Source organism: Palaemon carinicauda, chromosome 8, assembly GCF_036898095.1.
Source record: "Palaemon carinicauda isolate YSFRI2023 chromosome 8, ASM3689809v2, whole genome shotgun sequence".
Taxonomy (NCBI): Eukaryota; Metazoa; Arthropoda; class Malacostraca; order Decapoda; family Palaemonidae; genus Palaemon; species Palaemon carinicauda.
The window spans coordinates 115,573,291-115,595,564 of record NC_090732.1 but is presented as its reverse complement, the minus strand read 5'-3'; the positions used below and the strand labels follow the sequence as shown (position 1 = coordinate 115,595,564).

Genomic DNA, 22,274 nt, shown 5'->3' with positions numbered 1-22,274 from the left:
TCTGGGTGATAGGAGGATAGATGTGAGAGGGGCAAGAGAGTGTGCTAGAAATAGAAATGAATGGCGATTAATTGCGACGTAGTTCCGGTAGGCCCTGCTGCTTCCTCCAGTGCCTTGGATGACCACGGAGGTAGCAGCAGTAGGGGATTCAGCATTATGAAGCTTCATCTGTGGTGGATAACGGGGGAGGGTGGGCTGTAGCACCCTAGCAATTTCAGCCGTATTCGGTTGAGTCTCGTCAGGCTGGGAGGAACGTAGAGAGGAGAGGTCCCCTTTTTTGTTTCATTTGTTTTGATGTCGGCTACCCCCCAAAATTGGGGGAAGTGCCTTGGTATATGTATGTATGAATGTACTAACCATTTTTTCCGTTCTCCCTCCGTGTTATTACATATGAAGCATAGTTAGGAGCAGATTTAGTGTACTATTTCTTAAAACTAGGTTTCTCCATAAGACTAACTAATATCTTTTCAATGATATTCTAAGTGAAAAACTCAAAGCTAAACACGACACAGGGCGTGTATAACAGAGCTCTACGCAACACGTCCACACTCTGGCACTGCCAGAACACATAAGAACATATCTAATATAAAAATGTAAAAAATCTTTGCCATTTCTTATATTGTGCCATAAAATAAAACTAAACATTTCTGAAATATGAACTATAAAATCAGGACTGCCAATCACACACAATCTTCATGAACAACAACGACACGAGAATTCGCCTAACTAACTACGAAAGGTTGGCATGCCAAAGTAAGCCCATGCATAAGATAAAATTTTCAGACCAATAGACCTAGACCTAGTTTTGAGAGTAAAGTCTTAATGAGTGCTTGGCAGTTGAAACCATACATAATTAATTAAGCATTTTTATGATTTTGCTTTTTCCCTTTTAACATTTTTTTTTTCAATAAAAACATCAATCTGAAATTAAAAGTAAGCCACAACGATAATTTGAAATATAACATGTCCCTTTAATTCAGCCACTTCACAGGAATGTGCGAGCTGCTGCAGTTGCCAGATGTTGCTTTTTGGTAGACAATTTGTCCGAAAAAAGTACAGTATCACCATTTATGAACGTGACTGTACCTAGCTAAGGTGTGCACATTTCAGATTTTTATAGAGAAAAGAAATAATAAATGTTTTTTTTTTTTATCTATGCAATACACATTAAAGGTGACAAGGCCATGTATATATCCATATTCATTCAACACCAGTGTATGCGACCCGTCGATATGACGACGAAATATTTTGATAGATATAGACGAGCTCACACAGATTCAACCCTTCCCGCCCCTCCCTCTTTCTTAACTATAACTTGGCAGTTGTGATTTCAGAGTAGGCTCTATCTCGGGGTACCCTCTCACAGAGAATAGCTATTCCTTTTCCCTCATACCCGAGGAACGGAGAGTGATCGAGTAGTTATGTCTGGAAATAGATATTTACAGAACCGGTATATATATTTATAGCCAGACTTATGCTCTTTATCATATAGGGGAGATTAAGTGGTTTTACTTAGATGGCATGACTCCATTGAAAAAAAGGTGCTCTTTTGTACTTATATATTATGATCATGCCTTTTCCATATACAGTACTGTACAGTACTGTATCTGTTATGTAAGCCACCCAGTTTTTCTAGTCTTCCTCTATTTGAGTACTTATAAAATAAGCTATATTCTCCAACTCAACCTCTTCCACATGAGCAAACCCGCTTAAACAACCTGATTCATCCTAAATGTTCAGTAATCATTTTACCACTGTTGTTCATCTTTACATTCCTCAATTGAATAATTAATTTTTTTTAAACACACACATACATACATATATACAGTATATATACATACATACATTATATATATATATATATATATATATATATATATATATATATATATATATATATATATATATATATATATATATATATATATATATATATATATATATATATATATATATATATGCGCTCGCATGTGTGTACACATACTGTAGTGTAGAGTATATTTATGCAAATATAGTTTGACATATTCTATACCTTTGATTTCCCAGATGATTATAAAAAATATTTGTTGATTGACTATCAACAGAATATATATTTTTTTCCACAAGTTTTAAATAGTTTAACCCAATGCACAGTGAACCTTCATATGATTATATCAGTTAAATTATGGTGTATTATTCTATTGTGCAAGTAAAATTAACAGTGTATTGCCTTTATGTTTCCGGGTATTGAATCTAGTGCTGGTATCTTTTCAGTCTATTTTTTTTTTTTTTTTTGTAGTAGGCCTAATGATAAGAAAACATGCTTAAATCTAATTTTTGTTTTTTTAAAAAAAAAGTAACTGCAAACACAAAATTTGTTTATTGCATCATTCATTTTCCTTGAGGGAAAATATAGTGGCAGGTACTTTGAGAGCCCAAATTTTAATGTACTGTATGTCATAACTAGACTAGACTAGGATAAGGATAGGGAAGTGGGGAATATGAGATAAAGAGGAGTACCCCTGGATACAATCCAGTTTAAACCAGAAGGTAGGCACTCGGGATGGGAAGGAATAAGGAAAAAGGGAAATACATGAGAATAAAAGAGAGGGTCAGACTCTCGTGCGATGTTGGGTTAATTTAGGAGCCACCTGGAAGTGCAGGCTACTAAGAGAGAAAAGGAAAGGACAAGTAGGGAGAGGAAGGCTTTTTTGGTTCACGCGTTCTAGCCCTATTGCAAGTAGACTGCTTGACTGACAACACTATTGGATGATAAAAAAGTTATGATGGCAAATTGGTAATGAGTCATAACTAGAAGTGTTGTTGATTCTTGTAATTTAAAGAACAAAACCATTAGATAAAAAAGTCAAGGCGATTTTTTTCTAATTGTAAAGAATATAGTTGTCAATAAGGAAATATCTTATAAATGCCAGCAATTTTTTTAATTTTATTACAAATGTTTGTTAAATTCCTTTCCAAAAGACTTATTTTTTTTAAAGGATTTGATACTAGGCCTATTCCTACAAGACAGTGAACATACATTGGTATCTGGTGAGCAATGTAAAGTTGTCAGCCATATATGCAATTACTACTACTTTAATTTTTAATTATGCTTTGCAGGTGGACCCAGTAACTGGATGCCGCCGTTGTAAATGTCTTAAGTGCCAGTCCTTGTCACAATGTAAACTGAAATGTACCGATGGCTTTGAACTTGACAAGAAAGGCTGCAAAACCTGCCACTGCCGTAAGAAGAACAAGAACACACTAATAACACGTATCACAACTTCATTAGATGAGGATGACTTTATCGTTGAAGATAGTTATGCCTTACCGGAATCTTACAATGAAGGGGAAGACCAGATCACTTATAGTGAAATAGGTGGCCATGGAGGAGTATATGTCACATCAAAAGATGATGAAGTTTATGCCACTGCAGGAGACACCAGCAGTGATACTGCTGATTCTGCTTGTAATACGACACGTGAGTAGCACTATATTTCTGTTTTGTTTCCTTGTATGAGGTCTGTGTATGCCTGTGGTATGTTAAAGATGGAGGAAAAATTAATACATAATCCCACTCATAATCAAGAGATCGCTTTTTTTTTTTTTTAATAATGTCATGTAGAACAGATCTCAAGAATGTTTTTCTACTTTTTATTTTTAACCAAGTCATTTGTTAGGATTGTTTAGATATTCTCTTCATGCTTTATTTTTTTCAGTGTTTGTGAGAACGATAGAGAATGTAGTTATATATTTTCATTCATAAACCAGTCATGTATTCATATAGGTTATATCTTATACTGCTTAAAGACACCTACCTGGTGCTTTCTCACAAAGATGCAATGTCTTATTATATTATTTATAACAGTTTATTTGTTCTTTAAGCTCTAGTAAGTTAAGTTTGTTTTCCCATGAAGTTAATGTACCTTGGAATTTCTTACTGCTAGTAATTTCTTAGTGAAATCATTCCGTGTATATTTTCCTCCATAGGGAAACCATATCCCTCACAGGTAAAGATATGCTGTACAGCATTAACCAATGTACATGGAAAAACATTTTATTATGTAGCGTCATATTTGATGTTCAAAAGACCTGGGTTTGCTTCAATTATACTGTACTAATGAAGTAAATACACTACTAGGTTACATTGGTCTTGCCATGTAGCATAGCAACATGAAGGAACAACAGGTGTTCATGTAGAGAATGTTCAACCTTTTGTAGTGCAGATGGGAACGTAACTTGATGCAACTGCTTGATATCCACTAATTGATGCAGGTCTTGAAGGCTGCCTTGATGGCCGCAGGGAGTTCACAGTGGGATCACGATGGGAACGAGGACCTTGCGTGTCCTGTACCTGTGTAGCTCCAGGTTATAATGAATGTTTTGTGACCCAATGTGCCCAGCTGCCATGCTCCCTACATCATCAGATCAAGCTAGAAGACACGTGCTGCCCAATATGTGAAGGTGCCACACTGTCTCTTGAAAGTTTTTTCTTCCCTATTTAGTCTTTCAAGAGTCATATTTGAGTTTTTTTTTTGGGGGGCCCCCAAATCTTGCAAGAAATATCATAATTATTCTTTTAAATTTTTCCTTTATAGTCATTTAAACTCAACCCCAGTCATATATGATTTTTGAAAGGTTAAATTTTATTGTGGGTCATAATTGTTGGCATCCATTGTTTGGACCTTTAACCTGTATTTATCATTGAATGTTACTATACGCCTGTAGTCCTTCCCTGCAACATTCTCCATCCTTGTCATTTTTATGAGTACTTAATTTTCTAGAAGAAAAACAACGCAAAGTGCATAGCTACATGTACTTTATGCATTGACTAATCATGCATTGTTCTAGGATTTGAACCCTGAATTTTTTCTATCAATGTTTGCTCACAGAGGAAGAAGAAAAGTTTATTGTTAATAAGAGATAGACAAACAATTTTAGGTTTGGTTTTAAATGTTAAGTAATTTCATTGCAATCTAAACATTCTTCTGTTAATTTCACATTCTAAAAAGCAGCATTAAGCTGAATATTTTGTATGTAATTCACATATAATACTTGTTTTCTGTGGTAGTTAAATCGTCATAGAAAGTGAACTGAAATTCCAATTAATGTTGGTAAGAGACAATTGAAAAAAAATCAAACTAGATATGGCCTCATTGCTAGACATTATGGAAATTGATAGTAAATTAATTTTACATTAGTTATCATCAGACTTAGAATTAAACAGCCTTTATTTTACCAATTATTACCACTAATTATATTTATGGAAAAGTGATGAGAATAGGTAGATTAGGTATATTAGTAGCAGTATAAGACCAATAGGAAGGCCTAAGAAGTTGTATGCAAAGGTCCTAGATAAACATTATACCAGTTGTTAGTACTGGGAGAGAAGAAATAACTCACTCCACATAAAGTTTAACTCCAGAAAGTGGAAAAGCCCTCATGAAAGAGATACAATTTTTTTTTGCAATAAAAGTTTACTGTTTCCCATTTCATTCCTTTCAATAAGCTTAGGCCTCTACCCCGATATGGACAGTCTAGTGAATAATAGTATTAAATAAACATTGCTTGTGTAGACTGTAGCTGCTTTTGTCTTTGTCTCAAGTTAAAATGAATACCTCATCATCTTGACATCATTAGTCATTGGAGATGAGGGTGGTTATTCATAAGAACATCAGGTGAGCACAGAAATAAATTTTATTAAATTTTGTTTATTTATATAAATCTACCCCTGATGTTCATATACTGACTTCTGCACACTGCTGGAGATGTGTTATCTGTAGCATGTGTGGGTTTGAATGTACTGCCCATGAAAGTTGTTGTCTGAGAAGATTGATTTTGTGCAACAACCTCCTCGAACACTGATAACAGAGGCCACAGATCTGTAAACTACTCCCTTTGAGGCAAAAAAGGAGTCACCAGCATCAACCTGAACTTTTTTTTTATCAACTGTCGAATCACGGCAAACGGGGAAAGCTGTACAGATGCAGATTTGACCAGTCCTATAGCAAGGCATCTACTGTCCAAGTTAGAGGATCCAGAACTGAAAAACAGAACACTTCTATCTACATGTTTAGAGATGTTGCAAACATGTCCACGTTTAGTCACCCCTTCCTGTTCCAACTTTCTAGACATACTGTACTGCCAGAAGTAGACCGTTCATTTGAAAGAAACTGGTTTTTCTGCCTAACTGAGGAAGGACTATTTCATTCAAATTTGCCCAAGTTAACAACTGTTCTCTCTGGTACAAGGATTCATGCCTGGTTTCCCTTTCTGTATACAATATAAGCTAATACTGTCGTGTTGTTGGAAAACACTGCCACAACTTAAATATTACCAGTGAATCCTGAGCCTGAAAGGCTTTCTACACTGCTAGAAGTTCCAGGCAAGTGATTTTAAGTATATTCTTGTGTAAACAGAGAGAGAGATCTGGAATTCTCACCTCCAAGGAAACCCACTGGGATAACAGTTGTAAGTTGGTTCTTCATTATTGAAAGAGAGATTTTTTCTAGATTAAATCTCAGGGCTAATTCGTTCATACTTCTCTAAAGAACCTATGGTCCTTATTCGTCTCATCCACATCTAAAGTGAAATAGACTTCTTCTCGAACTATTCTAACTACAGAAGAAAAGACCGAATCCTTTTTCTGACGGAAAACCTCCAAAAGGAACTGTTGGTAATCATTCCCAAATATAAACTTCTTAGAGTCCAAATTAGAAGCAACTTCCTCATATTTGACCAAGATCCAAAACCTTTACAGTAACCATAGCGTTAAATTTGAATCTTTTCTAATGAAGTGCTAAAATCAGCTAATCATCCGGGTATGAAAGCACAATGTTGCCCAGAAACCTTATCCTTGGGAAGATTGGAGTAATCATCCTGGTGTAAAATTGTGGAGCAGTCCTGAGACCAAAACACAGGCACTGAATTGGTGATGTCTAGAACTGCTTACGAACTGAATGAATTTCCTCATTCATATGAGTTATGTGAAAGTACAGTGAACATCTGTTAGGTCTATCGAAAAAATCAAATTTCCTCTCCTTACTGGCCCCAGCACTGTCAAGGGTCTTTCCATGGAGAACTTGGTGAGAACTATAAAATTGATTAAATTTGAAATATTGAGCATCAGGCTCTAACTTCCTGACACTTGCGGGACAAAGAATAACTTTTGTTTTAAACCCTGACCATGGGTTCCAAAACCTCTGCCATAGCTTCTTTCTTTTAGGAGTTTGTTAGTCTATATTTTAAAAACTTGGACCTTTGCTGAATTGGGTAAATAATTTTGAAAAGGAATTTGTTCTTTGAACAAGGGGAAACTGAGGGCTAAAGGTATTTGATAGCTCTCTTTGACCATGGACATTACCCACAGTTTAGGCTGGAGGCTTTTGCAAACCTGATTAAAGTGAGAAAGCCTTCCTGCTACAGAGACATGTTATGGGCTGAATGACCTTGGAACTCTGGTGCTAGGTTTAGGGTGAAAAATTTTATAAATACCTGTATATCATTACAGAGACATGTTAAGAAAGACTGTCGTAGAGTTCTGTAAGATCTAAGAGCCCTGTTGACATTTCTACCATAACATTTGCCAAATTGGAATCCTGATGGTCTTCTGCAGTTTTAAACCTAGCTCCTTGTGGGTGGCGGGGAATTCTAGAGATGATGTAGATACTGGTTTATAGGGAGAAAGGGAGAAATGGTATACAATATTCTTAGGAGTTAAACTCAAAATGCCACTTTTCATCTTGGCATCCACTTTTGCAGTCAGCTTACTGATTATATTAATATTTAATAGAGACCCCTATATAGGGGAAGAAATCTAGGAATAGACACTGCCCCACCCATAGAACTCACTTGTTCCTTATGTTTAATCACAAAATATACACAGCTGCTACACCGTTTAAAACCCCTTCTGTAATAGATTTATCTAAAATCAGATAATCCAAAATAAGATTTTGATCTTGATGGCCAGTAAACTTCTCTTCTATAAGATTAGAAATAATATATCCTAAGAGTTAGCAAAAGAGAATATATTTCTATGTCAAGAATACTTCCCACTTGATCAAGCACTAATGACATTTACTTTAGTAAACCAGTTTACAAAACTTTTATTTGAAGATCTTCCCTTTTATTAAGATTAACAATATGTTCAAGAGAAGTAATTAGATCCGAATTTCAAATTTATTTTATAGATGTCAGAATGTTTGTAAGATAGATGGCTTTAACACTATAGTAAACAAGAACCCAAATTATCAGCTTTCCTCTGCACTTGAGAAATAATTTATTGATTTTACAATTGAAAAGGAGATCTCTCATTAATCAGGCTTTTTCTCCATATCATCATCATATTCATCTTCCTGGTCTAAAGAAGTTTCCATTACGTTAACTACTGGGCTCCCCATTTATTTATTTTTAACGGAAACTTTTACACCTGCACTAGGCAAGGTAACGAAAATCTTTACGCTTGTGCTAGACAAGGTAACGAGAATCTTTATGCCTGGGCTAGTAAGGGACTTGTTTTGGCAATTGAGGCACTAGCATCAACATTCACACAACTGGGGAGAACTTGAGATACTCTAGTGGCTGAGCCTGTATGAGACTGATGCACACTGCCATCCAAAATATGATGCATCCCATCAATAACAGGAACCATATGATATGACACACTATTAATGCTGTATACTAAACAAGTAGTTGCGTACAAGCATTTGCTTCAGCAGTCGGAGGAATATTATAATCCAGGCTACTAGCTCTGTCTTCTACCTTGGAATCCAGTGGTCCATAAGAGCTTACTGGATTGCAGAAGTATGAGGGTTTCACAGTAGAAGAGCCTTCAGCAATATAAGAGTATGAAGCTCTTAGACAGGCAATAGACTGTCATTCACTGTGCACCATCTTAACCCGAACTGACTGACTGCACTAAAACCACTAGGCAAAACTTTAGGAGTTAGGCGAGAGTTCATAACTGGACAGGTTAGAATCTCTGATTTGGCCAAAGACTCGCTGGACTTCTTAGATTGAACAAAAGAAGCAGAGTAAAGAGCTTATGAAGCCCATTATTATCAAACCCATAAAGCTTTTTAATGTCTCCAGTGGCATTATAATTTTTACTCTTATTACAGTATTCTTAAAACTACCATAGTCTTCTAAATTTTCCCTTGAACTTGAAGTTAGTTTTCTTGTACATTTGGAACTTTTAATGTTCTCATTTACCATTTGAAATAGCTTTTCCATAAGAGGAACAGTAAGGCTTTTGTATTTCTCACAACGACTATCCAAATCACAATACTTCCCCAGCATGAGACAAGAGAATGAGTATTATGATCTCTCAGAAATAATTCCTTTGAACAATCTATACAGTAGGCATAGTTATTAAACAATTCCAGAAGACATCCCTTATAATCACTAAAAACCTGAATAACACTACTGTATTAACAGTTTCATAGACGTAGCCCGGTAACACTGTTATCTTATTAATGCCAACTATACAAGAAGACTGAAAGACAAAAGCAAGTACTGTATAGTCTACCCATGGTGGAATTATTACCATTAGTCACTAGATTGTCTCAGTACTGTGCTAAAAGCCTAAGCCTATTGAAAGGAAGAAAACTTGGATTTTTTTTAGCTTTTTGGGGGAATTAATGTCAATATAAACCAAGCCTCAAGGAGGAAGCAATATGAACATCAGGGAAGATCCCTAGAAATAAACATCAAATATTCATGGTGATTACCACACTTATGACTTTACATAACCAAATTTTATCTTTTTAAAAAATAAAGGAAACCTAATTCCATTTATATTTGGCACTGACCATATTTGGTACTAGCTCAATCATTAGTGTACTAATATCCTGGTGCTTGACATCCTACATAAGGCAAGTTAAGTCTGCATACTATATAAATATTGCTAATTTCATGTGAAATTAACAAAATATCAAAGGTAACTGGAAAGATTTTCCAATGTTTTTTCTTCCTCGGTGAATGTAATCATGATTGTCTCCTAATAGTGATTTAGTTTTAAGGAAAAATCATCTGTTTAGTAAGCATTGTGTACATACTAAATATCTAATAACTGTTTACTGCCCTGTGAATGTTATTTCTATAAAGTTTTTATGTAGATTTTTATTGTGTGTGGATGCATGATGAGTGGATTAAGGTCTTTGTTATTTTGTGGAAACCCTCTAGAGGATCTTTAATTTTTGAGAAAACTTCAGAGTATCCTATTTTTGTGCTATGGAGGCAGGTAGTTGAGTTTGATATTGTATTTATTATTTTTTATAGTACGTAGTAGATTAGATATAATAATACTGTAGTGTGTTATTCAAAGTAGTTCTAAAGTATTTGGAAAGCTATTCAATAATGCATTTTGTTGTGGAGTTTATATATTTTAAGTGATTTTTTACGTTGAAATTTTATTAATGCAGGTAAAATTTATAAATTTCTTAATGATATGCTACTTATAGATATGTTATTATTCATAACAAGATGTATACAAAGTTTAACTAGATACATATTTTTTATAGTTTAATTCTGAAAACATATCTCTGCAAAAGGAATTGTGTCAATTCAATAATTTTTTTTCATCATCAAATGATTTGCGTTTAAGAGCACCATGTTTCCTAAGGGAAAGGCAGATGATTTGGAATGATCAATTGCTCTTTCTTATGAACTAGCAGCTTTTTGTATGTCAGTCTCCTCAGGTAAGTTTTGTACCCAGGAACATCTGATTGTCCATCTGGGCCATTATAATGGTTATTATAGGATGCTAAAAAAGATTACTAAATCATCATGAAGTCCAGATCTTATCCTCAGCGTATTAGACCTGATACTCACTCCGTGTGTCTTTCCTTCTTGCATGAGTACCCTGTGCTCATGTGTCTGCTTGTGAGTTCCTCCTTCGCTTGTTTTTTCTGAGGAACTTAAAATAGTAATATTTTCAAACTATTTTGAAAGATCTCCTAATTTTTCTGTTGTCTTACACTCTTATAAGGGCTTATTTGCCCCTCTGCAATGGATTTTCTAGGTGCCTGCATATTTGCATGTAGGTGTCAATAAAATGATCTAATTGAATTTCACTTTTGTATGTAGACAGGTTGATGTATCCTCTCTCTACAGTTATTTTAACTTTACTGTTTTTTTTTCCTTAGTTGCTTTGAGGGGCCAATCAGACAGCTTGTGGTTCACCCATGCTTTAGAGAGTGAAGAGCAGGGGTGTCAGGACAGGAAACCTTAGTTGGCTAAGGATAGTGATGTTTGGTAATTAATTCTTAATACCTACATTTAGTACATACATACATACATATACCAAGGCACTTCCCCCAATTTTGGGGGGTAGCCGACATCAACAATGAAACAAAACAAAAAGGGGACCTTTACTCTCTCCGTTCCTCCCAGCCTGACAAGGGACTCAACCGAGTTCAGCTGGTACTGCTAGGGTGCCACAGCCCACCCTACCCTGTTATCCACCACAGATGAAGCTTCATAATGCTGAATCCCCTACATTTAGTAGTTTCCCTAAATTGAGGGTGAATAGCTGTTGGCTCAGTCTTATCACTCTTCATAGAGAAATTTTATCAATTATGCTTTATTGGTCACCCCACAGCAGCTAACTGATATTCTATTACAAAAATTCCACTGTGTCTAGGTGCAGTGCTATGGGACATGTCTATTTTTTTCAAGAATGTTAATACATTCTTCTCATTTTTAATCCTGGAGCCTCTTCAGAGTTCCTGATATTAAAGTCTTTAATGCTGTCTAAAAATAGTGGCTGTCTTTCCATGTCAATTTAATCAAATGTAGTCCATTACTTTAACTGCTGGATTCTTGTTGTTACTAAATCAGATTCCGGGCTCCATGCACTTCTGAAAGGGACTAGCAATATTTTTTTTCTAGTTTTCTTATCAAAATGTTTGACCTTTTATTCATTTGATTTTAGTTTGCAGATAATCCTTTAACCCTTTTACCCCCAGGCTATTTGGAAATTTCCAGCCCTTAACCCCCAGGGGTTATTTTTTTTCAAGCATATTTTGCAGTATATTTTTTTTTAAATTGCTCTAACAGCCTTAATTTTCGTCAGAGAGAGGTCAGGTTGGTCTCATTCTCTTGGAAAATGCTTGAAGTTTCTCAAAAAATTATCAAAAATATGCAAAAAAAAAAAAAAAAAAAAATTTAAATAGCAGTTTTTTGCAAGGACGTACCAGTACGTCCATGGGAGTAAAGGGATGAGTTTTGTGAAACGTACCAGTACGTCCTTTGGGGGTAAGAGGCTTAATGTAGATCTAATTGTATTAAAAAATGTCCATAACATGTGTGAAACCAGCATGTATAGTACAGTACTATACTACAATATATACGTTGGAAGCAATACATTTTTATTTAATGATCTTAGGAGGTACTGTAATTACTTACACTCTGCATCCAACACTACATATGAGAGACAGGAGTACAAAGGGTTATTTGAGCAAACTTCAAAGTACAGTACAGTACAGTACAGTATACTCATAAAATGGACAGCCTAGTACTACCTGCTTCTTTTTATACAGAATAGGTTTTTGCCTTTTCCCTATCAGCAAACAAGATAAAATTAGGATGCATCACTTATATTTAATCAGAGACTTTAATTTTATGACAGTAAAGGGATGAATTTTGGTAGCTTCACTCTGCTCCAGTCATGGGTAGATAGCCTTGGTGACGAATGTTTTTTTTTTCTTATTGTTAAGGTAATGTTGTATAGTATACATTTCTGTAATGCAGAAAACATTTTTGATGCTGCCCATTGCTTTTCTTCATTAAAAATTCACAATTATTGTACAGCAAAGCATTTAATGAATCAAACCAAACTGGCAATTTACTTGCTTACAAAGCTTTTATGAATAAAAATGGCAGCATTACAGCCTTTCAAATTATGAACATGAAGGAAAATTATCATTCGTAACACTGCCAAGAAGGCTGACTATTCCAAATTCTTACAGGAATTGGAATAAAATAGCTCTTGTACATACATACATACATATACCAAAGGCACTTCCCCCAATTTTGGGGGGTAGCCAACATCAACAAGAAACAAAACAAAAAAAAGGGGACCTCTACTCTCTACGTTCCTCCAGCTCTTGTACTGATAAAAATACTTCAAGTGTTAAAATTTTTGGAAATGAGTTGCATGCATGAATTCTGTTAATTTACAGGAAGACACCAAAGGGGATAGATGGGCTAAGAATTTATCCTCTGACAGTGATCCAAATTATAACTAACGTGGTAGGAATAAAGGAAACCACCACTTTGAGCAGTTTCATCCAGATGATAAAGAATCTTTTAAGTTGCAGACATTTCACTGAAAAAATAATTTGAAGAATGGATTATTGTACATTTTATGAATAATCTAGTACGCAATGTTCCTGGCAGCTTGAAATATTACATTTTTCAGGTGCTTTGAAAAACTTAAAGTTGAAGGTAACTTTCTTATTGTAAATTCCAATGAAAGCCATTTGTTTTTATGATCCTCCAGCTTTTTCATCTTTACTCTCACAATGATAACTTTTAGTGTCATTCTGAATCAGGTACCTGTACAGTATTTTTATATCACATCCCTTGGGAGTTATCGTATTAAAGGCATTTTAGTACTGTACAGTGCATATACAGTAGTATCATCAGTATTTCTGAAACTTGGTACTGGCATTGAAATGTTAAGCACATTTCCTGAACCATCATAGCTTAACTTTTTTTTTTTTTTTGTATAATAAAAAAATTTGTATAGGAAATATTTAACTATTTTATTTGTTCAACATTCGCCAGAACTGTAATGAAGGCATTTTTAAATAAGCATATCCCTTAACCACACCAACTAGTTGCTTTCTGCCTTTTAATGTGTTCATTCCCCCTGTTTTCAACCCTCTTTATTGGCACACATGAGTTAAGACCAAACTTATAAGGGACAGTCTTATGAGAATTTAGAATTCTACCTTTGTTCTTGCCCAACAACTTTATAATGGTATTACAGTAATGACAAAACTTACCAAAAGGTTGAAATCTTTATTGCAGGCAATTGCTTAACCTTTAATAGTATGTTCATGTAACTTGTTTTCAACTATAACTGTTAGAAAACAATATCGCAATAAAGTCCTTTTTGTTCTACAGTATTTACTTGTATATTTTTATGGATGAATTTAATGTCTTTTTTCTTTTTCTTTATCAAGGAAGCCTTTACATTTTTTTTTTGCTTTATTATACAGTATATAATTATTATACATAATATTTTTTGTTTAAAAAGGTTATGTCCACACTTTAACTTTCTTTTTATGATATAGTATATTGTTTAGTAAATTTCCATGAGCTGTTCCAGTATCAAACATCAGCTATCACTCTGTTGTGGTGCCCCAATGTCCCAGGACCTATTGTCAGATATATATCTATACCTTTCCTACTGAACTGTGAAACAGTTAATATTCATAAGATTAAGAGGAAAGATCTTTGTGTGCTTCTTTGCTTATATCCTTACATGTTATTTTAATCTGTATCTTACTCATATTCCCTTTTCTTCCTTCTATTTTAAATTTCTATTCCTTTTTTATTTGTGAGACCATGAATTTTAGTGGTTTAAAGAAAATAAAATACAATTAGAGGGTTATTGATATATATTGAATAACTTTTTCCTTGATATTTATAATTAGGAAATTAACAACCATTAGAAAAATCCTTACTTAAAATTATATAAAATTTCAAGGTGTTGATTAATTTAGGCTAAGAAAGTTCATGTAACAATCCTTGTTATCCTGCAGCCTGTAGGAGTCTTGACACTTTGACAGAAATGAATAATGACTTTCACATGCTGTACAGAACTGTATTTTTATTTAGCATAAACTAGATTTCTGTCTGTAATTTTCATTACTAAAAGAAAAAAAAAGTAAGTACATATACATTAATTTCCCTGTCCATATAGTCTTATTGCACAGTTCTTTACATCAGTGCTTATCATTATTGAATGTTTACATAATATAATTTGCATTGTAATTGTATAAATTTTTCTAGAGTTGAATGTGCAAAAAGTATATGCATTTCTATGTTCCTAAAGATATGTAAAATTTGTACTCTGTACTGTAATGTACATTTCAATTACTTGAAGAAGTCTTACCAAACATTCATTGTGCCATAAGTTGAAAGTGCAGCTTTGGTTTACTAGTTCAAGAATTAGAGGATTAGTAGGGGATTTGTATGACTAGCTCTCTTTTATCTCAATAATTACTATGTGTGACCATTGGTAGAAATCCTCGTTCTTGCTTTTTTTCTTGCATCATATTGACATCTTGTTTGAAGCTACTATATGTTTGTTTGAGGAATTTTTGTAATTTTTATATAGGTTTTTATGGCAATTTGGTTCTATCAAGTTTTCGATTTAATAGTCAAGGAATGTCTTCTGAAATAAGATACTGTAGTCTGCAATAAGGCTTACGAGTACGGGTCTTGGTTTGACCCGCTTAAGATGTGCATTACTAGTAAAGGGAAAGTTTGTGTAGTTGAGGATAGATGCCACAAGTGTAGAGATCTCCTAGACTAAGTGTTATATTATGCTTAATGTAGAGCCTTACAGAAGTAGGGCAAAATAAGGGAAGAGAGTCAAGTTTGATGCTACTCGTTTGTCAGTTGGTGAGCTAGCAAGGGACAGTATTTCAGTCAGTGTTACTCCTCACTCTGTTTGCATAAATGATTCCCCTTTTGATATTCATGATATGACACCTGTTCCGTAAGAATGGCCCGAAAAGTAACAAGTGAGCATATCTCGAGCCTCACTAAAATAGGATAGATGTTATCAAAACAGGCTAATCTTTTGTCTATTAAAGAAATGCAGCTTATGCGCATACTGGATCGAGTGTATTTAATCTTGATTTGCAAATCACTGAATAAAATTGTGTGATTGCATCCAATAATTATTATGGAGGGTTTTCAGTAGAAAAGCATGTTTGTCACAGAGTAAATCATACTTGTGAGTTAGGCTAGTGAAAGTTTATAACGCTCGCTCGAATTTTGATGGCAGGACATCAAAATTGAAAGTATCTGAGCTTATCTTGGCTTCTTGGGAACTAAGGTATACTTTCTCACTTTGGATAAGTTATCTTTTACTGCTGGCTTGAAGTGCTTCAGTTTTCTGGTAAGATTTAAATAATTTTAACAGAAAATTTAGGGCTGGAGAGGCTTGCATTACGGTTTATTTTTCTACAGAGATACTTATGTTTGCACAAAGCATGGTGGTATGAGCATTTTTTGCCCTGGGATCAGTATAGTCTTATGATCTTGATGTAAATTTATAAAACTACAATGAATCTACTACCGAAAAAAGGCTTTTTGTGTCAGAATGCAACAATGTTGCGCCTAGTGTTCAGTGTTGAGAGCCCCTGTGCTTAGCATTTGAGCGGCATAGTTCAACATATATCACTCATTTTCACTGAATTTTGATGATGAGGCCAGATAACCTTGCACTACAGATTCTTCTCCAGACTATTGTAGGACAGAAAAACTTTGTCTTGCTATTGTCTGCAAGTCTCAGGCCTTTGAATTACACAATGATCACACCGAAACCACCTTTAAATTGTGTAATGATCACACTGAAACTACCTCTGAATTGAACGATGATGGTGGCAATAATACTTGAAGGGGTGCACTTTAGACATTTTGAAAGGGTCGTTGCAGCATCACTTCTACCCTTAGATAGCCAGTGTTTATTTCAACCATGACATGAGCAGTCTTAAAAGGGAGTCTCAAGAACTAAAGATCTGCATAAGAGCAGATTGAGACCACTTAGAGTCAGTCGCTTTGTGAGGATTTAAAACCATCCTCTCTTTCTTGCTGCAGTAATTGGGTTTCATGGTCATAATAAGGAAAGCATTAGAGCCCTAGTTGAAACCTGTAATATTTGTTATTCTTGAAAACGACCAACTGGAGAGGCAGGTGGCTGACTTAAGTAAATGCCCATGCTGTTTTGTGGACTTCTGTTATGTTTTAATGGTGGGGGACCAGGGGGAAAAAAAAAAAAAAAGTCGCTACAAGTTGTCAAATTCCCAGAATGGAGTTAGGTCCCAGAAGAAGCTGCCTTTTTACCGACATGCCATCATGATTTAATGTACTCAAGTTTGTTAGACCTCAAACTACCAAAGACCTCAGGAATTCAATGTTAGACTGCTTAGGCCTAGGGTAGTATCAGAAACTGTCTGAAAATTCAGCAAAACACAGGCCTTGTGATACAGGATGCGACATTTAACATTTTGACCGGGGAAATAAATTTAAATAAATGTATTGGGGGAGAGGTATCACCTTGGTATCTTAACTCCTGGACAAAAGGAAAATGTCTTCAATATTGTATTATGTGGAGATTAAATGACAGTTTTGTGATTGCTGTAGTCCACAAGCCATAATCCAATAATAGCTGTCATATAAAAAAAAAAAAAGTATGAAATTGAAATAAGTGTTGAAGGGAAGATAATATAATGTGCATTATGCAAATTAATATATAAATACTGTGATTACCTAAACAATGGTAGATATGTATTGGCCCTGTACTCAAAGCATCATTACTATCTTATCTTAATATTCATACTGAAGGGAGCAGGTGAGGAAAGATAGTGCTAACTTAGTCAAGGGAAAACCCCTTGTTAGCTACAGTACTAGGTGATTTTATAGATAACAAAGTTACTGTAACCATAAACTGCTGATGACCACTAAGACAAATTTCTAGACTTCTATAGCTTGATCAAGTTGTTTATGCTTGAGGCAGATGAGAATTGAGCAAGGCTACTAGAAATTATGAACGATTGTTACTGAAAGACCAGAGGGAATGATGTCACATTAAAGGTACCTTTAGTACAGTATATCTAAAGTGTGCTGCCTAAGCTGTAATTCAATCAGTACCTCTAATTGCATTATTATTCAATAAATATGGGATGGATACATAGTTGTCACTGTGAACACGATGTACACTAGATAATCATCGCAGTGTTGAGATGTCTTGTCTTATTCACACAGTTTTGAGATATCTTGTGTCCTATTCAGTAATGATGATCCTACTTGCCCTTTATTGAGACATTAATACATATTTTCTCCAAGCCAGTCTTGGAAAGAAATGATGGCTTTAAATCCTCGCCAAGTGATAGACTCCGAGGGGTTTCAATCTCCTCTTGAGTAGATCTTTTGTTCTTGTAATCAAGGTGTCTTAAGTTTTGACATTTACACTCGGTTGCTCTCATATATAATTGTCCCATTTCACCCTTTCACTAATTAAAGATCATTGCAGCATTCCTTCAGTTCCTAGCTGCACTTGTTTTTAAATTTTTCTTTCTTTTTGTACATGCTGTGTTTTCCCCTTACTTGAAGTTTGGTGTTAGATGGCTTCAGAGGCCCTGATGCTGGGCTATATAGACATAATTCATATATCCAATCCAATCTTGTTTCTTCTCCAGTAAACTTTATTGCATTTTGTGTGTTACCTTATAACTTGCAGGGCATTTAACACCTACTTTATTTTGAATAATAATGTATTCAGCTTGCCAAATTTCAAAACCTGAACACTGCTATAGTCTTTTTTTTTCATAAATACACAAAATATTTCTCAGGTAAATTAGATAGTTATATTAGTTTTAAACTTTGATAATAAATTAAGAAACCTAATTTGAAATTATATTCATGAAATAATACAGTATTTAGGATTTTTATTTTGACAAAGCTTTTGCATTTTTTTAACACTAAATAGATTGCATATTCTTTAATTATCCACTCTAAAAAGATAATAAGTGTGAAATCAGTTTTTGAATCCTTAAATATTCTAATCTGCAAACTAAAGTTTTAGTTTAAATTCATTATAGTGTTACACAGCTTCTGACATCAGTGTGCTTGAATTCATAGGCAAAATATTTAGATATCCATAAATCTGTTCACTATGTTTTTATGATGTATTTGTTAACAGTAAAAAGGAAATTACATTTGCATATCCTTAATGACAATATTAAAACCTAAAAAATAGGATTCCATGATTAGAATAAGAAAAGATTCCATAATTAAATATATTTCTTAAAGGGTTTATCCTTAATATATTCAGGGGAAAGAAGTCATCTTTCATATAGGAATTTTCTATAGCAGCTTATTCCAAGTTTTACACCTTTGGTTACTGATAAAGGTTTAACAATGACTATTGTTTCTTAAATTATGAAATTACAACATTCATGAACTGGGGGGGGGGGGGGGAATGACTGTGCCAAGCAAAAATATGTGTACAATCCTAGAAATAGAAATTATGTACCTGTATTGGGAACAAAAAGTATATTGTGCAATATTGTATTAATTAAATCAATATCAAGATGTAAATTTAGGAATATTTTATCATCTATTCATAAAATTAACTTTTGGCAAAGACTGATTTTATAAAGAAAGGTGGAATAATAGGAATTATTCTTGTAGTCTCTGTTCTTTAATTGATATTTCCTTTATCTGGTTATGACTGCATTTTTGTAGATTACTGTAGTATATGCATTACAGCATATGTATCATAAAAGATACATGTAAGACCAAGATTGATTGCATTCTTTCATTGTGTACAAAGCATGACAGTATCAACACTAATATTTAGTACAAGTTGTGAATTTTGTATTATAGATTAGATTGAGTATTAAGCAGAGTAATTTTTCAATACATGAAATGAAAAGCTATTAATTGCTTGATATTCAAGTAGTGATTTATATTTTGTTGTTTTCTTTCATTAATAGTCATTCTCTCTCTATATTGCATATCTATTTTTTCAGAGACTACAAAGTCTGCACCTATAAGTGATCGTGGGCATGAAAGTAGGAGCACCTCTAGAGTTCCTCTGGATCGTATGCCTCCTACACGACCTCATGATCTTGAACATGACCATTTACTGCCCACAGAGGACAACTCTCCACATCATTTTGACTCCCCACCTAGAGAAGATGATGGCACAACAAAGAGTGCAGTTCAGGGTGAGTAATATATACCTTACATTCTTGTGAATTAATATGATCAGCATAATAATGTAATCGAACACTGCACATGTAAGTCCAACTATTTGCCTTAAATGAGACTAAATTTTTAATAATTGTTTTTCAAGCCAAATTCTCAAATTATATGTGTGTGATTAGACTAAGATTTTTCAGACTATTTCTATGCATTTTCTGGCAAAATTCCTATTAGTACTGTATATGTCTTCTTATAAGACCTTTTCCTTAAATTACGGTGGCTTTTTTTTCCGTTATTCTTCCATATATACTAACCATGGCCTATGTAAGTGCCCATACATTTACTTCATTCTGTATCCAAGTTATGTTGTACCTGTATTGCAGTAAATATGAAAAATATGACAGATTGAAAATGGATCAGATAAATTAAGCAATGTTGGTTCTAATCAGTTTTTTGATAGGTGTTTGCCAGTGAAAATTTGTCATAAATTATGAACCGTGAGATCTGATTACTGCTTGAATTGATTATTGTCAATAAATACAAATATTTTCCAATTTTATGAATGATACTCTCTTATAACCCAGCCTCAAATCTCTTTTCATTATATTCAGCCAGTTACCTTTATCTGCCTTTTCAATAGCTGCTTCATAATGTAATGTCTCCATAGTATCTTTAAATATCTTAGCCCTTCCATAACTTCATGATATTCCATATACTTTCTTATTTGATTTTAGAGTGGATATTTGAAGATCTCCGTTACTCCTTTAACTTTTGCAATCTTGAGTGTCTTGCGACATAATTTGCCTTTTTTTAATTTCTTTCTCACATTACACCTGTATGCCTTGCCCACAGCATCTCTACTTGGCTACTTTCTGGATTCTATAGTTTTCATGAAAATAAATAATTCTAACACGGTGGTATATTACCATGTTAGGCTGCATATCTTAGCAATCCATGTTTGCCAACAGTTATATGAGCAACCTGGTCAAGGAAATGCCCCTTAAATCTTGATTAAGTCACTAGCAACAGGGTGACAGATTAGGTTTAAGACAAATAGACAAGCTGTCTCTTTGGCTAATACTCTTGATGCTTGGCAGATGATCTTATTGGAATTAATATGGACTGGCAGGGATCACTTGCCTTGGTTAGATAGGCACTGTACATCACAAGGAACTGGCTATTCTTTGCTGAATTTAGCCAATGAATCCTTAATGGATTTAGTCTGTCACTGGAAAGAGAAAATAACAGAATGACCCCCTAAGAATAGACTGGTTTATAAATACTAAAAAAAATGAAAATAGGTAATTAAAATGTTAGAACCATGAATCAAATTGGGAAGTTACAGTAAGTGGGAAATGAATTTATGAAATATAGTTTGGATATTTTGCCCCTAAGTGAAACATGTTGTAAGGGAATTGGTAAGGAAATCTTAGACCAAGACATTATTTATATTGATTCAGGAAGAACAGATGGAGTTGGAAGAGGAGTAGGAATGATGATGACACCAAGAGCAGAAAGGGCATTAATAAATGGAGAGCTGTAAATAGTTTGTTATGCACCAACAAATGATTCCCCTGAAAGTAAGTTAAGAAGAATACTATGAAGAACTGCAGTGTAATAGATGAAATCCCAGAGAGAGATATGAAAATTGTGATTGGTAACCTCAATCAAGGTATAAAGAAATTGATGGGTGCTGAGGGTCTTGGTTAGGTTGCAAATGAAAATGAAGCACTTTTTATAAGAACAATTTTGTCATGGGAGGTACTCTTTTCCAACACAAGAATGCCCACATACATGGATTTGACCTTATGGAAATTACAAAAATCAAATAGATCACATAGCTATTAATAAAGAGAGAAGGACTTTGAAAAATGCATGAAGCTATAGAGGTGCAGATATTGGTAATAATCACCAGCTGCTCATTGCCACACAAATTAATACCGAAAGCACCCAACAGAAATGTAGATAGAATACCTAGGCTTGATAAAACTAAGCTACTAGATGATGATGATCACTGAGAAACATTTGTAATTCAATATTTGAATCGATTTGCAGTCTTAAAGACTGAGATGAAGAACAGACAATAAATGAAGAATGGTGTGATATTTAGAACATATATCAGTCAATTGATAGTGAAGTTTTGGGGCATGCAGTTACAAGGAGAAAGCCATGGATATCAAATGGTATGTAGGATACTATAAAAAAGACAAGCAGACAGAATTTGATTGTTGAAAGTTTTCGAGGAAGTGATGAAATTACAAGGTAGAGCATGTTTCAAGTATTCCAGTATTAATAGTGATGTCCAAAGAAAAGCCAGGAATGATGAGAAAATATTTAGACAGGAA

The 22,274-nt window shown here is 34.3% G+C and overlaps 1 protein-coding gene across 1 annotated transcript in view; it reads left to right on the top strand.

The window, feature by feature from the left end:
- The window catches only part of LOC137645419 (cysteine-rich motor neuron 1 protein-like), a 302,487-nt gene that overhangs the window by 259,292 nt on the left and 20,921 nt on the right, over positions 1–22,274 (top strand). Inside the window, exons 6-8 of the mRNA XM_068378225.1 lie at positions 3,100–3,460; positions 4,255–4,443; positions 19,755–19,952. Coding sequence (XP_068234326.1) covers positions 3,100–3,460; positions 4,255–4,443; positions 19,755–19,952 — 748 coding nt within the window. The remainder of the gene's footprint in view (positions 1–3,099; positions 3,461–4,254; positions 4,444–19,754; positions 19,953–22,274) is intronic.